Source organism: Pinus tabuliformis, chromosome 9, assembly GCF_031772625.1.
Source record: "Pinus tabuliformis cultivar Carrire ecotype Pingquan chromosome 9, CPIR1, whole genome shotgun sequence".
NCBI lineage: Eukaryota > Viridiplantae > Streptophyta > Pinopsida > Pinales > Pinaceae > Pinus > Pinus tabuliformis.
The window spans coordinates 1,534,566,058-1,534,584,624 of record NC_142307.1 but is presented as its reverse complement, the minus strand read 5'-3'; the positions used below and the strand labels follow the sequence as shown (position 1 = coordinate 1,534,584,624).

Sequence of the window (18,567 nt, the reverse complement as noted above, 5' to 3'; positions counted from 1 at the left end):
GTTTCTGCAACACTTTCTTCTTTCATGGGAACTAGCGTATGCTTTATCCCATCTTTCACAAATCTGTAACAATTCTTCTCCCCATCATGGACAACCTTTCTGTCATATTGCCATGGTCTGCCCAGCAAAATATGGCACACGTCCATAGGCATAATATCGCAAGTTACCTTATCCTTGTACTTGCCAATGTGAAACTCCACTTCGCACTACTCATCAACCAACAGTTGGTGTCCTTTTTGCAACCAGGACACCTTATATGGAGTCGGGTGCTTCAACTTCTTCAAACCCAATTTTTCCACCATTTTAGTAGCTACCAGGTTATCAGTACTTCCGCTGTCTATAATTAATTTGCAGCATTTTCCATGCGACTTGCACATAGTCTAGAACAATGCCTTCCTCTGTGTCAGGTCAGCTACCTCCTTAGCTGGTTTTAGTAGAACCTTGTTCAACACCAAGGCTTCTCCCGTTTCAAGCACATTTTCCACCTCTTGTGGCGGTGCCTCTACTACATCAGGTTGAGCAACATATGCTCCCCTCTATCCAACTTACTCATTTTCAAGACATTCAAAAGACCTGTGTCCCCATTTGTAACACTAATAGGCATTTCCTCTGCCTCTACCATTACCTCTTCCGCGTTGGTATGGCCTTCATCCTCTAGTGTTACCTTCCCTCTCAGTCTGTCCCGAAGTCTTCGAACTGCTTCCCTCTTCATTGCTATTCACAGTTCTACCTCTACCAAAGCACTGTCCTCTTCCTCTGTTGGAACCACGTCCTCTTTTTGCATTCTGCTTTCTAGTAATCTTCTCTTTTGCCTTCAAAGCACTTTGATATGCCTCCTCTATAGTGTTAGGGGAAAGAATACTAATCTCGTCTAGGATCTCCATTCGCAGGCCATTTATAAATCTTGTTGTCTTCTTAGGGGTATCTTCAACATACCCAGCTCTCAGGTTTACTTTATAAAACTCTTCAGTATATTCCTTTACAATCATCATTCTTTGTCTCAGGTTCTGCACCTGTCTATAAAGGGTAATTTGGTAATCTTTAGGCAGAAATTTACTTTTCATCTTTGCAATCATTCTGTCCCATTTTTTGATCAGTGGTTTGTTCAATCTCCTCCTTTCTTCCTGCACACTGTCCCACCACAGTGTTGCGTGTCCTTTCAACTTGGTAACAACAAACCTGATCTTCCTATCCTCACTGATTTCTTCATATTCAAAATATTTATCTAACTCACTTATCCAGTCCAACAATGCCTCTGTGGACAAGTTGCCATCGTAGTTAGAAAGTTATGGTCTTGGCTTGTTGCTAGCCATCAAAACTGATTTCAACAGTTTGATCTTTGGTCCCTCCTCTTCCGACCCATCTGTTGTTGCCACGTTTTCATCCTCACTGTCATCTCCACCTTCAGGATCTCTGCGCCTTCCCGCTTCCACTGTTGCCAAACGTGCAGACAAAGTTCTGATCTCTTCTCGTAGCCCTTCATCTACTACTCCTCTAATGGCTCTGCCTCGACCTCTTCTTCCTACCTCCATCTTCACTAAAAGAAGAGAAACCTGCTCTGATACCACAATTGGTGGGGAACTCGAGGATGTAAACTTTAATTTCAATAAATTTAATACTATCGGCGTTGGTACTTCAAGGACCTTATAATTAATTTAGAAATTAATTCTACCTACCTACACCCTTCCCTTAAGCGATCACCCTCATGTGATCTCAAGCTGAATTCATGGGCTTATTTCTCTGATTAAAAGACCCTTGTTTTTCGTCCTTAGGGTTTGTTTGTCACTTCTGCTTGTTCGTCGCAAGGCCTAAGAGAAATGAGAGGGCAAGGGTTTCGACCCTATGACCGCCTGTGGTTTGTGGAGGTTCTCTGTCTGTGTGAAATGGCTTCGGCTTCTTCTTTGTGGGGTCTCTGTCTTCACGAGACACACATGCTTGGTAACATTGTTCGTTTTGTTACTATTATCCTTCAACTTCTGCTCAGATTTCCACAGTTCTATATGTGACTTCTATAACCATCTTCTACGTGTTCAACAGGTTTCGGCTTCGCTCCTGAGCACCTCGGCTTCGTCACGCACAGGTAAGTCTTTTGTTTTGATTCTTTCCATCAACATTTGTCTTCTTTTTACTGATCTTTGGGCTCCTTTGTGAGTAGGTAAAAACCCTTTGTAACCTCACTGTGACGGAGTCCTGCTCGTGCTTATTCTAGTCTTCTCATCTTCTGGTTCGATGACTTGTCTCTCCAGGTAAGTTATCAACGAAATTCTTCGCTTCCTCTCTTTGTAGTCTTGTCTGTCAATCGTATTTCTCTGTCTTTTTGATTTGGGTATTTTGTTGTGGTTGCAGGTATCGAACCTGGATATCTCCTTGCTAACTTCGAGGTCAAAGCTCCCCTATGTGAAAAGGGTAGGGCCTTTCCTTTGTGACTGGTAGTTTAGTTGCGTTAAAAAACTTAAAACCCCAAGAGGGTTTTTGTCATATCATATTCTTGAGCAGTATTGTGCTTGTCTCGGGTTTGTTTGAATACGTTATCAGTTTTGTGAGCAGGGTAGAACCTAGCTGTTTGATAATACGTATATATAAACCCTTGCTAGGTTTTTTGTTCAATACCGTCTGGAGCTCGTCTGATGTTACAGCGAGTTCGACGCATATTTTGGACTCTTTGAAATGAAAAATAATTTAGATTTTGTTTATCAAAATATTTTTGTAAAATGTATATGTGGTATCTTCTTTGCAATGTTGTACTCGCTCAGTTTGTTTCCATTGTAATCTTGATTTTAAATACGTTGTTCCTTCCTGGTTCATTTCGATTGTAGAGAATTTATTGTTCCTCCTTGTTTAATTTAAATGCATCTTGGTTCATGGTCCTGGTTCCTGTGTTGTTATTTTGTTTATCAAACAAAACTCAGTGTGTCGTTAACAATCTATTTAGCCTTAAGATGTCGAAAATGTCACATATAATTACAAAGAATTTATGATAATAAAATGCTTCCCACACAATTTGTCAAATCAATTATTTCTGATTATTCTACTTCCGTAAGATGGTAGACCCTCACCTAAGTGGATCTAGTTTTGTTTTGTACCTTTCCAGCATTCCCATATGGTTGAACAACTATCTTTTAGTTTCAGAATAATTTATTGAAACTAATCCCTAACACTTTAAGTAATCCTAATCTAAGTGTTCTTTTAATTGCAAATTACAATGCCTATGTTAGCCCAAATTTAATTTAAAACAAAATTTAAAAAAAAAAAATTCAAAAACTTCTTCTCTCCAGCAGAAAAAGTCAATTCCAACTGTCGAAAAAGTCAATTCCAACTATCGCCTTTTAGTTGAATACTCCTCCATCGAAAAAGTACAGCGAAAACAATGACTATGATATCCCAATCATGGCCAATCTCAATTCTCTCTTTACCTATGCTCCATCCTGAGAGAGGCGCATGCCAACTACCAACTAAAAATTAAAAATGGCAGAGAAGACTGTCAAGATGCTGCACAGGCTATCAGAAACTGTGCCTAATAAGATACTATTTAAGATGATTTGCTCATGCATGCCACCAGGGCGTAGCTTTTCTATATTCAGATGGGTAGTTGTTTTAACAGGTTATTGCCGTTGATTATTTTGGCACTCTTTCATATTTTTTTGGACCTGCCATTTTGATTGGTGAATACTTCTTTATCAAAATATATGTGACTTATTACTAGGTATTACGAAATTGCAGGATATGACTTCACAGTTTGACAATTTTCAGTTGTATTTTTTTAAATGTTTAATAAAATTATTTCTATTAAAATTAATATACATATGTTTTAATTTTAGATTTATTAAGTAATGAAAAACATATTTTTTTAAAGTAAAATTTTTAATTATTCAAAATGAATTTAGAGGTATGAATAAAGAAATAACAATATTTTTATACAAATATTATTTTTATCTAATTTTAAGGCCAAGGTTAAGTTAGACATTACATTGGTGTATGAGACCCCTTGTTTATGGGACAAGAGACCCACTTCCATGTAGTGATTTGACTTACTACTAAGTCTACAAAAGCATATATACTACCTTTCTGGTTTTGACCCTGTAACCTCTTAGGATGAAACACATGCTCTTAACCATTAAGCCCACTCATACTATATATATAAATTATTTTTATTTATAGATAAAATTAAACGTTTTTTTTTATCTTTTCTATATGATCGTTTTTATATTAGATATATATATCAAATCTTTCTCTTTCATATATATATTCTATATTATTACCCTATCTTACTATTATTTGTTAGGCTAAAATTTGAACCATGTCTTACTATTATTGGTTAGGCTAAAATTTGAACCATATGTATTTATCAATGAAAAATTGACACCATAGCACTAGCTTTCCCTCCACTTTCAAACCTCAGACCCCCTTATTTTTATAAGGTAAAACTCTTCTCCAAATCTATGCATTGCTGTTTGTCACTCTTTGATATAATAATATAAGGGAAGAAAGGAAACCAGATAAGCTATTCATCTATCTATAGCAGCTTCTCTCTATTGAAGATTCCTTCATATATACTAGGAGCAGCTTATGGTCATGCTGGGTAAACCAATATCCACCTTGAGGATGCTTTTGGAGCATGTCTTATGAGAATGCAGTGGGAGCATACGATGAACTTGATGTAGGAAGGTCTTCATATGCAAAGGGGATGCTACCCGAGGATGTTCTTTTTCAGTGTCTTCTATAGAATAGAGAAAACCAAGGTCTTATAACCAACCCGGAAATCAAAGTTGGCAAAGGAGGCAAGCGAACCCAAATTCAAAATTACAATATTTTTGTGTATGCTGACATGTAAGCATTACCTATGTCACAAATGTGACAACATTTCTATTATACTGGTCTTATATAAGAGCAAAAACCTGAGATCTTAGAATGGAGAAAACCAAAGGAGGCAAGTGAATCCAAATTCGAAAGTATTATATTCTTTTTGAAGTTGACATGTAATCACTACCCATGTGACAAATGTGACAACATCTGTATCATACTGAACTGTAGATACACCTCACTACTTTCTCTGCAATAAAGCAGAAGTATTAGATATCTGTCCTGAAGTCATATTTGTAGGGATTTATCACAGAAATAATGAAAGCATTTACATTAATTTTGTGAAACTATAGATTTTGAAGGCAGGTGACAATAAATCTGTGATGACTCAAACAAAAGAGGGTTATTCTTCTGTACATACGTTCCTTTTGTTTATGTAATTGCTTCCGACAAAGAAAACAGGAGAGAATATGATCTCCGTGCTAACCCATCCTCAGTTGCATTAAATGTGTCAATCTGGAGCTCTGCACTTCAAATTCAGAGTGGCCACTCTCAGGAACCCAGAGCATCTATTAGATATCCAAATTATCACTATGAAATTTCCTGTGATTGTGCCTTGATATCAGTCAATCGTGTATTGTTAAGAAAAAGGATCTTTTCTGCACTAAAAGGGCCTCTCTCATTGTGTGCGAGCTGGCTTTGCCATCTCATTCTATCAGTTATTTTCTTTACTTTGACAAGAGCATCCACACTGTCACGAATGATAACTGCTCCTCCCGGGCGTAGTATACGGTCCATCTCCAGAAGAATGTCTACCATATCACACCTGCAGTATGGTATCCCTGGTTAATAATGGTAAAAAGGTAACATAATAATGCTAACATTTAGCAATCTTAGAGTTAGACAAGTTTTCAAAGGTGAGTGCTTTACAAATTTGTCAGGAAACTGTCATTCAATTTAATGATCAAAATTGAGCACACTGATTCTATCACAACTCAATTAGGATAATTGGACACTGCGGCAACCATGCTTCCATTAGATATATACCTCACATAAACCTTTCACATATTCACATTACCTATCCTGGTACATGCTGAAAATGCCATTGGCATGAATAAGATCATATGTCCTCGGGTAGGTTGAAAAGGCTTCACACCTGTAGAGAACAATAATTCATGTCATATCACGCAAGTCAATCAGATAATGCTATCTTGATTATAAATATGTTTAGATATTGCAGCAATTTTGGTCCTTGAAGAAATAATGCTGCACAGAACTTGGTACAAAATTGATTTACACTATAAAAGGACAGGGCACCGGCATACCAGTCCATGTATGTTCCGATTAGCCCTCGTTCATAAATGATACCAAGAGTGTTGTTTTTAGCATCTGCCGGGACAGCATTCATTACCCAAACTTGGTAATTAGCCAAGGCAGCAGCAAAGCCTCCCAACCCAGCATTCATGTCCATAATGTTACGATATCTTCCGTCGGTAAGCCTTTCCATGAATCGTTTATAGTATATCAGGCGTTTGTTCCATAGTTTTGTATCTTGATTGAATAATTCACCTGTTATTCCAGGAATAGTACCCATTGTAATTCTAGGTGGAATGGCTGTTACTCGTTTTGGCCATTTTTCCAGGGCCATTCCTGCAATGTCCTTAATATTTTCAACCTTTGGCAATGGGGTTATGCATGCCTCCATCTTTTTATACCTTTTTATCATTTAAGAAATAGAAAGACAGCATGAGCCAAGAATTAGAGAATGCTTGTTTCTGTTTTAACATCCAAAATTGCCATGCATTTTCTTTAACATCCAAAATATGACTGTTTTCTAGACCATTTTGAATAGTATCAGTATCTTCGAAGCTAAACAAGTAACTTAGCAGGAAACAAATTGAAAGAAATGCATACCAAGCAGCATCTGCATTGTCTTCTTGGCAAAAGATGGGAACCTTGAAGATTTTTCGTTTTTGTATACAGTGAATGTGATTGGTAGGCTTTTTCCATATAGCAATATCACCTGCCTCGGCAATCTTCTTCCAGCATAGCCGCTTAGCAAGATCCTCAATTGCGTCTTGCTCTTGCTTTAAGCTTTCAACAGTCCTTTGCCAACCCTTATGATGTTTTTTCCCGTTAATGGGTGGACCTGATAAAATCCAATAGCCACCGGGTCTCAACACTCTGTCCACTTCAATCAAGTATAGGCCATCTGACAAAAATGGGCATGAGTTAGGGAGATACGAGAAGAAGCAAACTTATGGTTTTCAATAAAGGCAGACTGTTTACAACTTCCTCCATGCAAGTATATACCATATTGTGTCCATGGAATCAGACATCGGGAACAGTGAGCCATGTCAAAAGCCCTGGCAGGATAAGGAAGTCTACGTGTGCCCATTATTCCAATTATAGCTGGCACTCCACGCTCCAAAGCAAACTGCACTTGTGCTTCATGTACATCTATTGGTGCAAAAGACATAGTCAAAATATTGTAACTGGCTAGGTAAGCGCCCCAGCTTGCAACCTACACATGATTGTAGTAGTCAGATTCTTGGGCTTGGTTGTTTACTATATGTACTGATAAAGTAAAACTTCAACTCGTAGTATTGTTTCCACTTGTAAAAAACAATTAGTGATTTTTTGTCGCTGAGCAAGAGAGTTGATAACAGCCTAAAACGTGTTATTTTTAAGACTTTTTATATTCTAAAGGTTAAGCAAGAACCCTAACATCAATCAACATTCGAGTACTCCAATATCCTTTGACATCTGTTTTACTTGGCATAGTAGAAAAAGGGATCTAAATCTGTTAACTTATAGTTCTAGCTATCATTCCCAAGGAAGAAAACGCCACTAATAAAATTTGAACTCATTGTTAATTTAAACTTTGAGTCAAGAATCCAACTATCACTGCCACAATGTTTGTGAGTTTTAGACACTAGCGGTTTGGATTAGTACAACCAACAAGATATATTTTAGTCAAAGAAAACCATCAGTACCATAGTTCAGAAAAAAGCCAGTTCTTTCATTTGAAGTTTCCTTACTTTTTATATTCTAAGAGTAAGGAAGAACCCTAATATCAATCAACATTTGAATATTTCAATATCCTTTAACATCTACTTTACTTGGCATAGAAGAAGAAGAAATCTAAAACCATGAACTTATAATCCAAGCTATCATTCCTGAGGAAGAAGACGCCCCTCATAAAATTTAAACTCCATTGTTGATTTAAAGTTTGAGTCAAGAATCCAGCTATCACTACCGCAATGTTTCTGAGTTCGAGTCTGAGACTAATGGTTTGCATTACTCTATAAATGTATCTTCTATTGTCCTCAAACCTAGATAAATAATGAAAATATTTAGGCTAATTTTCATGTAATACCCATGATATCAAAACAATTATGCTCTGCTTCTAAGCACATACCTTTCCAAATATAAAAAGGAAAGAAGACTTTAGCTCTATATTTTACGTGGACTCTAATGAAGGACAACTTCTTTGGGTAATAGGATCCAAAGGCCACTTTATGAAAGATTAATCAAATACTAGAGTATGATATCTTTGAAAGACCTTGTCAAATCATGATTTTTGAAGTAGGTTGAGAGAAGCACTTTAAGAACTATAGAATGTAATGAAATATGGAAAATTATAATAAATAGAAACCTTAACATGATGCAGTATGGAACCATTTCAGATGGGAAATACACCATACCGCTGAGGCCTGCCGTCTCTTCAGAGCACACAGAGGTAAACATATGAACTCTTATTATGCATATCCCAGGCCAAGGTGAGAATATTATTAAAGTAGGTTGAGAGAGAGGTGCTTTAAGAACCACAGAATGTAATGAGAAATATCTAAAATGTTATAGTAAACAGAAACCTTAACATGATACAGTATGAACTATGAACTACTTCAGATGGGCAATACACTAATACAGCCGAGGCCTGCCCTCTCTCCAAAGCACATAGAAGTAGACTAATGAGCTCGTCCTGTGTATTTCCCAAGACAATGTGAGAATATTTTTAAAGTAAGCTGTGGGAGGTGCTTTATGTTAGGTAATAAATTAAATAAATGTAATTATCGATAATTTAGGAAGAGGGGCACGATCAAAAGATCATGTCCTTGTTTGAAAAGGAACCTTAAGGCTATGGGTTTTTTTGGTTCAATTTTATATACATATATAATATGAAGTAGTTTGCTATTTTATCTGGTATTAAAATATATATGAACTTGTTATTAAAATATATATGAACTTTGTTGGTTATGTTCATATCAGAGTGTATACGAACTTTATTCATTACACTTTAAAAACCATAAAAGTGATAAAAATAATCTAAAACAATTATATTAATCAAAAACCCTAACACGATGCAATATGGAACTAATTCAGGTGGGAAACACACTCATACAATTGAGGCTTCCCCTATCTTCAGAGCACATAGATGAAGACTAATGATTTCTTACTGTGCATCTCCCAAACCAATGGAGGAGTGGCCTGTAATAAGCTTAACAAAAAAGACAGACTTTATTTGAGCTAAAAAATTTACGATTTGATGTCAATGGTGGCTTGCCAGGTCAGTTAAAATATCTACAGCTCGATGTCAATGGTGGCTTGGCAAGTCAGTGAAAGCGATTTACCAATCACACCCAGGTTCAGGTCCTGCCAAGGAACATGCTAATTTCAATGGTGGCTTGCCAAGTCAGTGAAAGCAATTTACAGATCACACCATGGACACCATGGTTCAGGTTCCGTCAAATAACATGTTAGGGCTCGGGCTCAGGATCAAAAATATATTTGCAATAAAAATGACAATGTTTGTATTAATAAAATAAAACTCACTGGTCAGCTCTATGAAAGAGAGTCTGAACCAGGAGAGTCTGGGTCTGCAGAATGCTCTACATTGTTCATGCACATTACACATTAAATAGAAAACATGCTTTTAGGGAAGTTAGAACAGCATCCTAAGAAATAGAAACTAATTCCTATCCTGAGGTTACGTGAACCAACTCAACCTATTCTAAGATATTCTCCATTATCTTCAACACTCCCCGTTAATGGAGAATGGGTTCACAAATATTTCTAACATCTCCCTAAACATTTGAAATTTAACTTTTCCAAGAGGTTTAGTGAAAATGTCAGCAACATTATCACATGTACTACAATATTCCAAATGGATTTCTTTAGATTGCACTTTCTCTCTGACAAAGTGGAATTGTGTATCAATATGTTTAGTGTTTTTGTGAAACACCAAATTATTGGCAAGTTTGATTGAACTTTGATTGTCGCATCTGATTGTTGTTGCGTCTGTCTATTCTTCCCCAACATCCTGGAGAAGTCTCCGCAACCAAACTGCCTCACACGTTGCTACACACATGGCTTGATACTCTGCTTCCGCTGAGGACAAGGAGACTGTGTTCTGCTTCTTGCTGCTCCATGTGATCACCCCGGATCCAAGGCTGAATGCATAACCTGTTATAGATCTGCGATCATCTACATTTCCAACCCAATCTGAATCTGCAAATCCTGCCAATCTAACATCAGAAGAGTCAGTGTAAATAATACCGTAATCTACAGTACCTTGTAGATACCTCAAAACACTTTTCGCTACATTCCAATGCTTTCAAGTGGCTTAGACATAAATTGACTTAGCACACTGACTACATAAACCAAATCAGGTCTAGTGGTGGTTAGGTAGATTAGACTCCCAACCAGCTGTCTGTAAAGTGTTGCATCCGCCGTTTTTGAGCCATCCTCACATTGCAATTTGATGTTCTATTGCAATGGTACCGGTGCAGGCTTACACTGATCCATCCTAAACTTTTCTAATAGGCCTTTAACATACTTTGTTTGGGACAAAAATGTTTGACTTGAATCTCTCCAGATCTCAAGACCTAAACAGTATCTGAGTTCACCGAGGTGCTTCATTTCAAACACTAGTGACATCTGTTGCTTGATTTCATCGATTAGACATGTAGCATCACCTGTAATTATCTAATCATCTACATATAACGAAATCAACGCTATGCACCCTTGTTCATCTTTCATGGTGTAAAGGTTAGGGTCATTTTTACTTCTATTATAGCCAGCTTGCAGAAAAAATGAATCAATCTTTTCATACCACGACCTGGGAGCTTGTTTTAGTCCATAAAGTGCTTTCTTCAATCTACAGACTAAATGTTCTTTTCCTTTCTGGACAAACCCTTCCAGTTGCTCTAGATAAACCTCTTCTTTTAGTTCTCCATTCAAAAATGCAGACTTTACATCTAGTTGGTGCATCATCCAATGTTTCTCAATAGCTAAAGCGATTAACATTCTGATGGTGTTCAATTTAGCTACAAGGGCGAAGGTTTCTTCATAGTTTATCCCAATGTTGTGAAAAGCGCGAGCGGGATTAAATCGGCGCCGGGAATAAAGCGGAAAAAATCGGAAAAAGCGGGAAAAAAGCGGAAAAAAGCGGGAAAAAAGCGTTTGGTACAAAAATATTCATTTTTTTTTCATTTTTTTTCAATTTTTTTAATATCTAAACCATCTACAACATAAAATAAATACATTGACACATAAAAATGATAAAAAAACTAATATATAAGATGTTTAATATCATTTCTAGCGCTAAAATCACACATAACATTGAATCATGTCCTGAATAGTAAGTCCTGACTCCTGAGTCCCAACTCAGCCTCAAAATATCAACAAAAAATATGATAATGTATCTCATCATGTCATAATGTCCTATACAATAAAATGAGGTCTAATCCTATTGATTTCCTCTGCCCCTCTTGCGAGAAAATGCCACAGCTTTCCCTTTCCCTCTAGATATAGATGCTAGTGCCTGTGCTGGTGGAGATGGCAGTGGAGTCTGATGTGCTCTAGAAGCTGAAGAACTAGAAGTAGGAGCTATAGGAGGTAGACCACGTCCTCTACTGGTGGAAGGGGTAGCCCGAGCAGGTGGTGTCACCTGGAAACATTACAATCTCCCAATCCTGAAATCCTGAAAAACTGATAAGTCTGCTGGATTTTAAATGAAATCTAAAATTCTACTTTCTCCATATGAAATCCAATGACGCTGGAACCACTCTCAAACATCCTGAGTCATTTCATGGTAATGTTAAAAATTTAAGTAAAAGGATGAAAATGAAGATTAAGGAGAATGTCACTTTTACTTTAAGAATTTAACATTACCATGAATAGCATATCCATACTAGGGCCTAGAATTGATCATTAAGCTGCCCCATTCAAAAATTATTTGTTTCTTTCCAAAAAAATTGCATGAAAAAACCCTAATGACCAAATGAAAAACCAAATTTTTTTTTATAAAATCGTGCTGTCCTGGCAACCCAGAGCTTTTTTCAAAAAAGCGCGATTTTTTCGAAAAAAGCGGCAAAAAAAATTTTAACCGCTTTTTTCCCATAAAACGCGCGATTAAATCGGCTTAGGGAAAAAAGCGCGATTTAATCGCGCTTTTAACAACACTGGTTTATCCCTTCTTTTTGTGAGTACCCCTTTGTTACCAACCTAACTTTTAGTTTTTTTGTAGTTCCATATGCATTAATCTTCGGTTTATATAACCATTTACAACCTATGGTCTGTTTTCCTCTAGGAAGTTCAACCAATTCCCAAGTGTTATTTCTGATTATTGAATCATATTCCTGTTCCATGTTGTTTTCTATTCACTACATTCATTTGCTTCTTTATAATTAGATGGTTCAACCACATTCATCATACTAGTTATAAAAGCATTTTCCCTATATCTTGCAGGCATTTGAGCTTTCCTACCTGATCTCCTGGGTGGTGGGGTGGTGGCTTCAAACCTTATTTGATCATCATTTATTTCTTCCTGTCGCTGCTGCTGCTGCTGTTGTTGTTCATCCTCTACCTTTGTATGCTGCTAACCTTGAGTGTTCTTTACTTCTTCTTCCACAAAATACGGAATGTCCCATCCTCATAGTGCTCATCAAGTTCTTCATGATCTTGCTCACGGAATTTAACATCTCTACTAACAAAGATCTTGTGAGTAAAGGGATTAAATAATATGTATGTTTTATATGACGAACAATACCCTATAAAAGTACATTTGATGGCTTTTGAATCTAATTTTCTTCTATCTTCCTTTGGAATGTGGGCAAATGCTTTAGATCCAAATATTCTTAAGTGTTTTACTGCAGGCTTATATCCATATAATGCTTCAAAAGGAGTTTTAAACTCAAGATTTTTTGTAGGACTCCTATTTTCAAATAAATTGCAGTATTCACTGCTTCAACCCAAAACCATTCGAAAGATTCTTACCTTTCAACATACTTCTAGCACATTCCACCAGTGTTCTGTTCTTTCTTTCTGTTACTCCATTCTGCTGTGGAGTATGGGGTACTGTGAACTGCTGCAAAATTCCATGATCTTTACAATATCTGATAAGCTCATCCTTCCTGTATTCTCCCCCTTGATCAGAATGGAGAATTTTTATCTGTTTCCTTGTTTGTCTTTCAATCATATTTTTAAACTGCTTAAAGTATTCGAATGTATGGCTCTTCTTACTTAAGAAATACACCCAAGAAAACTTTGTACATCCATCAATAAACAGTGGGAAATACAGTGCACCTCCTAATGGTTTTGTCTGCATGGGTCCACAAAGATCTGTGTGCACTAATTCAAGTATATCCCTCTGTTTCTTTTCTACTCGAACAGGGAATTCTTCTCTATGCATTTTTCCTAATGTACAAGCATCACAATCATTATGTACTTGCTTTAGCATAGGAAGATCTCTTACCATTTCCTTCTTTTGTAGTAACAGCAAATCATTGTAGTTGATGTGGCCAAATCTCTGATGCCAAAGCTCTTCTGTAGTCAGGCTCGTTGCTGTCAATGCTCGAACTAGTGCAGGTCTCACATCCAACTTGTACAGACCTCCTATTCGGATTCCTGTAGCAATTGTCTTCATGCCATCTAGCAGATCTTTAATCTAACAGTTAGATTTAACGAATTCAAATTTCAAATCTTGATCTGTAATCATGGATACAGAAATCAAGTTCTTTGTTATACCAGACACATACATAACATTATAAATTTGTTTGATATTACCATTAGGTAGAATGACAGAAACTTTCCCACATCCTTTGATTTGATGACTTCTGTCATCACCTAGGTAAATCTACGCACCTTCGTTGATTTCTTTAAAATCTTCGAGCCAGTGCTTATTCCCTGTCATGTGTGTTGACGCTTCTGAATCTACATACCAAATGTCTGCATCAACATTTTCATCACGATCTGCCATGAACAATTTGAAATTCTGCAACTAACCACCATTCGCGAGATGACTTGCATGTCTTTTCTGCTTCTGTTGTTCTTCATGATATTTCTTTTTCCTACACTCCCTAGCAATATGACCCAATTTTCCGCAATAAAAACATTTAGTTTCAGTGTAGTTTCTATTGGGATGCATACCTTGGGTCTGATTCGGTCTTTTGTGTGAGTTTGCTCTGTTTTGTTGTTGTGGACTTCCTTTCCCTTTCAAGAAGTTTTTCTTCGCCATCAATGCAAGATCGGCACTCTGGGGCTTCAGAGACGATCTTCTTTCTTCTTCCTGCATCAGTACTTCTGTCAACTCTTCAAATTTCGAGACACCATTCATTGTAATGGTTACAAGATCTGTATCGTCAACTGTATGACCAATGTCTGCTAATTTGTTCTTTAGATCCTTGATCCTTGCTACGAATGAAGCAATTGTTTCATTCTCCTCCATCTTCAGGGATAGGATCTTACTCTTGAGGAACAGAAGACGATTTGAATTCCTAATCTCATACAACTCCTTTAGAATTCCCCAGATCTCGTTAGTTGTCTTACATTCTCTAATGTGAGGTATGATGCAGTCTTTCACTGACATCTTCAACAGTGTCCTTGCTCTACCTTCTCGCTTCTCCCAATCTGGGATCGATGTTGATCCAGCCGCGGGCCTCGGCTCATCCCCATTCGCGATCATCCAAGCACTCTGCACTTCTAGCAGAGTTTGCATCTTGAATTTCCAATTTGCATAATTGGAACCATCAAGCTTGTTATGCTCATTCAAGCATGCTTCAAACATATTGTTATTCATCTTGGCGATTTAAAAAAAATCGACAGGTAAAAGATGTTAAATTTACCCCAGATCTGTGACAGAGACAGATCATTGTTCTTCGCAGCACACCCGCAGATCACCGTGGCTTCCTTCTCAACCTCCAGACAACCTTCTGTTGTCAGCTACAACCTTGTTCTTGGCTTCCCCACGCAGCTTCTCTGATAGCTACAACCTTGTTCTTGGCTTCCCCACGCAGCTTCTCTGATTTACATGATCGTCGCAGATATGTCTGTCTTTTCTGCGACGTCGTCATAGCTGTACATGAAATACCTGCGACGAAAAAGTTTAAAATATGCGCGAAGGAGCTACAATGCACTCGTCGCAGAGGTACACTCACAACCAGTGATGATTTCGGATCCGTCGCAGTTATCCTCCTCACAACTGCGATGATCCCAGTTCAAAGAACCACCCACCAGCCAGCGTACAGGTTCCTTAACCTTGACGCTCTGATACCATGATAAAAATGGCAATGTTTGAACTTTGTATTAATAAAATAAAATCCACTGGTTAGCTCTACAAAAGAGAGTCTGAACCAGGAGAATCTAGCTCTGCAAAACGCTCTACATTGTTCATGCACATTACACATTAAATAGAAAACATGATTTTAGGGAAGTTAGAACAGCATCCTAAGAAATAAAAACTAATTCCTATCCTAAAGTTCCGTGAGCCAACTCAACCTATTCTAGGATATTCTCCATTATCTTCTACAACTATTATAGTTCTATCACAACTTTGCAGAATGTCAAGAAAACAAAAAAAATGAAATTTCGAGAAAATAGACTCACCCCACAACCAGTATCAAGTGCAGTCCTGATGGAGCCATCGCCCAAAGGAATAAGCTTGTTAATGCTCTGAATATATTCCTTTGCACCTTTCGTAAACGAGGTTCCACCGCCTGGGAACTGAAACCTATCCCCCCGAAACCGAATCCAGTTCTGCTCAGCCTTGGTCACAGTGAGTTGCTTGTGGGGCACATTGGCATACCAGGCGAAATCCCTACTCTCGGGCCATGGAAACGGAGTCTTGTACCCCTGTGGGGGCGGGATCATACATCTGAGACGCTCATTCTTCTCTGGGCAATGGCGCTCCCTCATGAACTGCATATCGTAGGTAAACTTCTTGGAGCGTACGGGGTCCTCACAAGGAGTGTATTCACTGTACTTCATATCGCAAAACTCGAACATGGGCAAGTATTCTGTTTGAGATGAAGAAGCATTGCTGGAGGGCTCCTCTTCTTCTTGGTGGTGGAGATTGAAATCCAGCGAAAGAGGCGTCGAGGGACTCGACAAATGGCACGCCGGTACCTGCCTAAATGCCAACCTTGCAGTGTCTGAATTTACCATTGAAGAACTGTGCCATAGGCCCAGAATGTAAAATAACGAGCAGAGCGCCAGAATTCCCAACACCCCAATCGCGCTTTTCTTGTTAGAAAATCCTTCGATTGGTTTGTTGGGCAATCCTAGAACATGGAGTTCCCGCGCCATTGAAGATCTGAAAACAGCGAGAGCAGATAGAGGATCCCCACCAAAAGTTTCAGAAATAATAGGTGGATCTACGGGCGTTTGAAGTCAATGAAGGAGCAAAACCCGGAAAAGGATCTGCACAACTTGCGTTTAAGTGGCATTCATGAGTGGGCAGAGCTACCAGGCTGTTGGAAATTGCGCCTAACTGTACGATGGGAATCCTGCACTGTTTATCGTCTTCTGAAACATACATTTCTATTGGCAGTAGTTTAAACATGCGGCTTTGGATTGGAGTTGTTGAATCCTAGTGTTGGAACTGTGCTCAAAATCCAAATGCACCGGTGCTCACTGGCCGAGTGGGATCCCTTTCTGAGATTGACTCCTCACATGTAATTGGTGAAGGTGGAGCCCTCTGGGTCACCCATAACAACTGCAGAATTTTTTTTAAAGATGTGAGTGACTTTAGAATTTGTCCTTTTCTCTCCCAACACGAAACATAAGATTGAAAATACCACCAAACCAGAGTGAACTTATAGTTGGAGCATAAGCTGTGAGATCTTCTCTCAACACCCAACAGGAAACCTAAATCTGATGATATCCTTTCACCAGCTAACATCAAACAGAAATCATCGTTAAACCAAACATAAATGGCATGTAAATTGTAAAATTTGTATTCGACAACCAAAAAATCATTATGATGGAATAAATTAACATAATTATATAAATTTATAAATTCATAAATGTGGTTGATATATATATATGGCTTACTCTAAACAAACCCCGTTTCCATTCTCAAAAAATAGGAATTCTCATGATTTTAAGAAAATTTAGCAGTTTTTTTTTAAAACCTGGTACCCGTAGGTTCTTTGATGATGTTGAATCTATTTCCACCATCACAAAAAATTATTTAAACACTCCCATGTCAAATTTCTTGAAGAATTTATGGTCCCCTTGCAAATGAAATTGTGGCCTCTTTAAACAACATGATATATATTGATCACCATCATTTCCTCTTTTTTATAAACCTACTACATGTTCACATGATTTCATTTGTTATTTGATAATTTTCATAGTAATTTATAATTGTATTAAATGTGAAAAGGTAAACATGGATATAGGGAGGAAAAATAATTAATATTTGAAATTTCATTTGTTGATGTAGAGAAGATAATGAGAATATGTTAACATCTTTCATTTATGGCTATAAGGTAAAGATCTGGATTAAAAAAATATTTATCTATGAGGGCAGCGTATCCACATAATCAGTTACTATGTTGATTTATTTTGAAATAAGTCATTCAAAATTTTAATTTAATATCAATAATTATGACGTGTTGGAATAAGACTTTCAATTTTAATTTAATTATCAATAATTATTAAGTGAATTGTAGAAATTTAATCTCCATAGAGTCTTCATAATAGTATACACAAATCATTGATTAAGATTTATCTACAAATTAGTTATGCCCTTTTTACTCTCTTAATTAAATTGGTTAATTAAATGTCTTGAGTTGCTTCTTCATTGTATACAATATAGCGCTCTATTTGAGCACCTTCCCACCATTTGGGCCTCTGGCTATTTTTTGGGGCTCCATTATTCTACGATCGCTTGGGGCAATTCTTGATTACATGTCCAGTTTCATAACACACTCGATATCAAAATGCAACATTTTCATGGTCAAACTTATGAACCCATACATAATATGGAGCCATCAAATTTATCGTGGCAGGAAAACCTTTATTAAAATCCATCTCCATGCATATTCGAGCATGTCTTGAGAAAATGCTCAGTCTCTGAGCTACTGCAATAAAATTTCCGTATTGTATTTCCAATAGAAGTTAACGAAGGGAGATTCCAAAGATGCAGGGGAAGGTTCGGGAGCATTATCCAAAATGGAGTTGAGGAAATTGACATTGTAACCGAATTAAAAGAAGGGGAATACAACTGTATGGAGAAACCAACACTCCCCTAGAACCAAGGCCCAAAATCCCAAATAGTACCTGTATCCTCAAGATTATCAAAGAAAACAATAACAAAAACCCTGAGCAAGTGGGTAAATATTCATATCATCAGACAATAGAGGTTTCCATGAATCAGAAATCATGTACGAAGATCAGCCAATTGCAACCAAAACCCATTAAACCTATGGACCAAACCTTGTTCTAAAAAATATTTTGCATAGTTGAAGGCTTCATCCCCCA

General features: G+C 37.4%; 1 protein-coding gene across 1 annotated transcript; it reads right to left on the bottom strand.

Annotated features, from left to right (window-relative positions):
• Positions 1 to 4,932: 4,932 nt before the first annotated feature.
• Positions 4,933 to 16,876, bottom strand: LOC149154469 (putative methyltransferase PMT17). Its single transcript, XM_089439043.1, has 6 exons — positions 15,688 to 16,876; positions 7,114 to 7,324; positions 6,715 to 7,012; positions 6,126 to 6,515; positions 5,879 to 5,956; positions 4,933 to 5,626 (listed from the first exon to the last, which is right to left on the bottom strand). The coding sequence occupies exons 1-6, from the start codon at positions 16,384 to 16,386 to the stop codon at positions 5,392 to 5,394; spliced, it is 1,911 nt and encodes a 636-aa protein (XP_089295169.1). The 5' UTR covers positions 16,387 to 16,876; the 3' UTR covers positions 4,933 to 5,391.
• Positions 16,877 to 18,567: the final 1,691 nt, after the last annotated feature.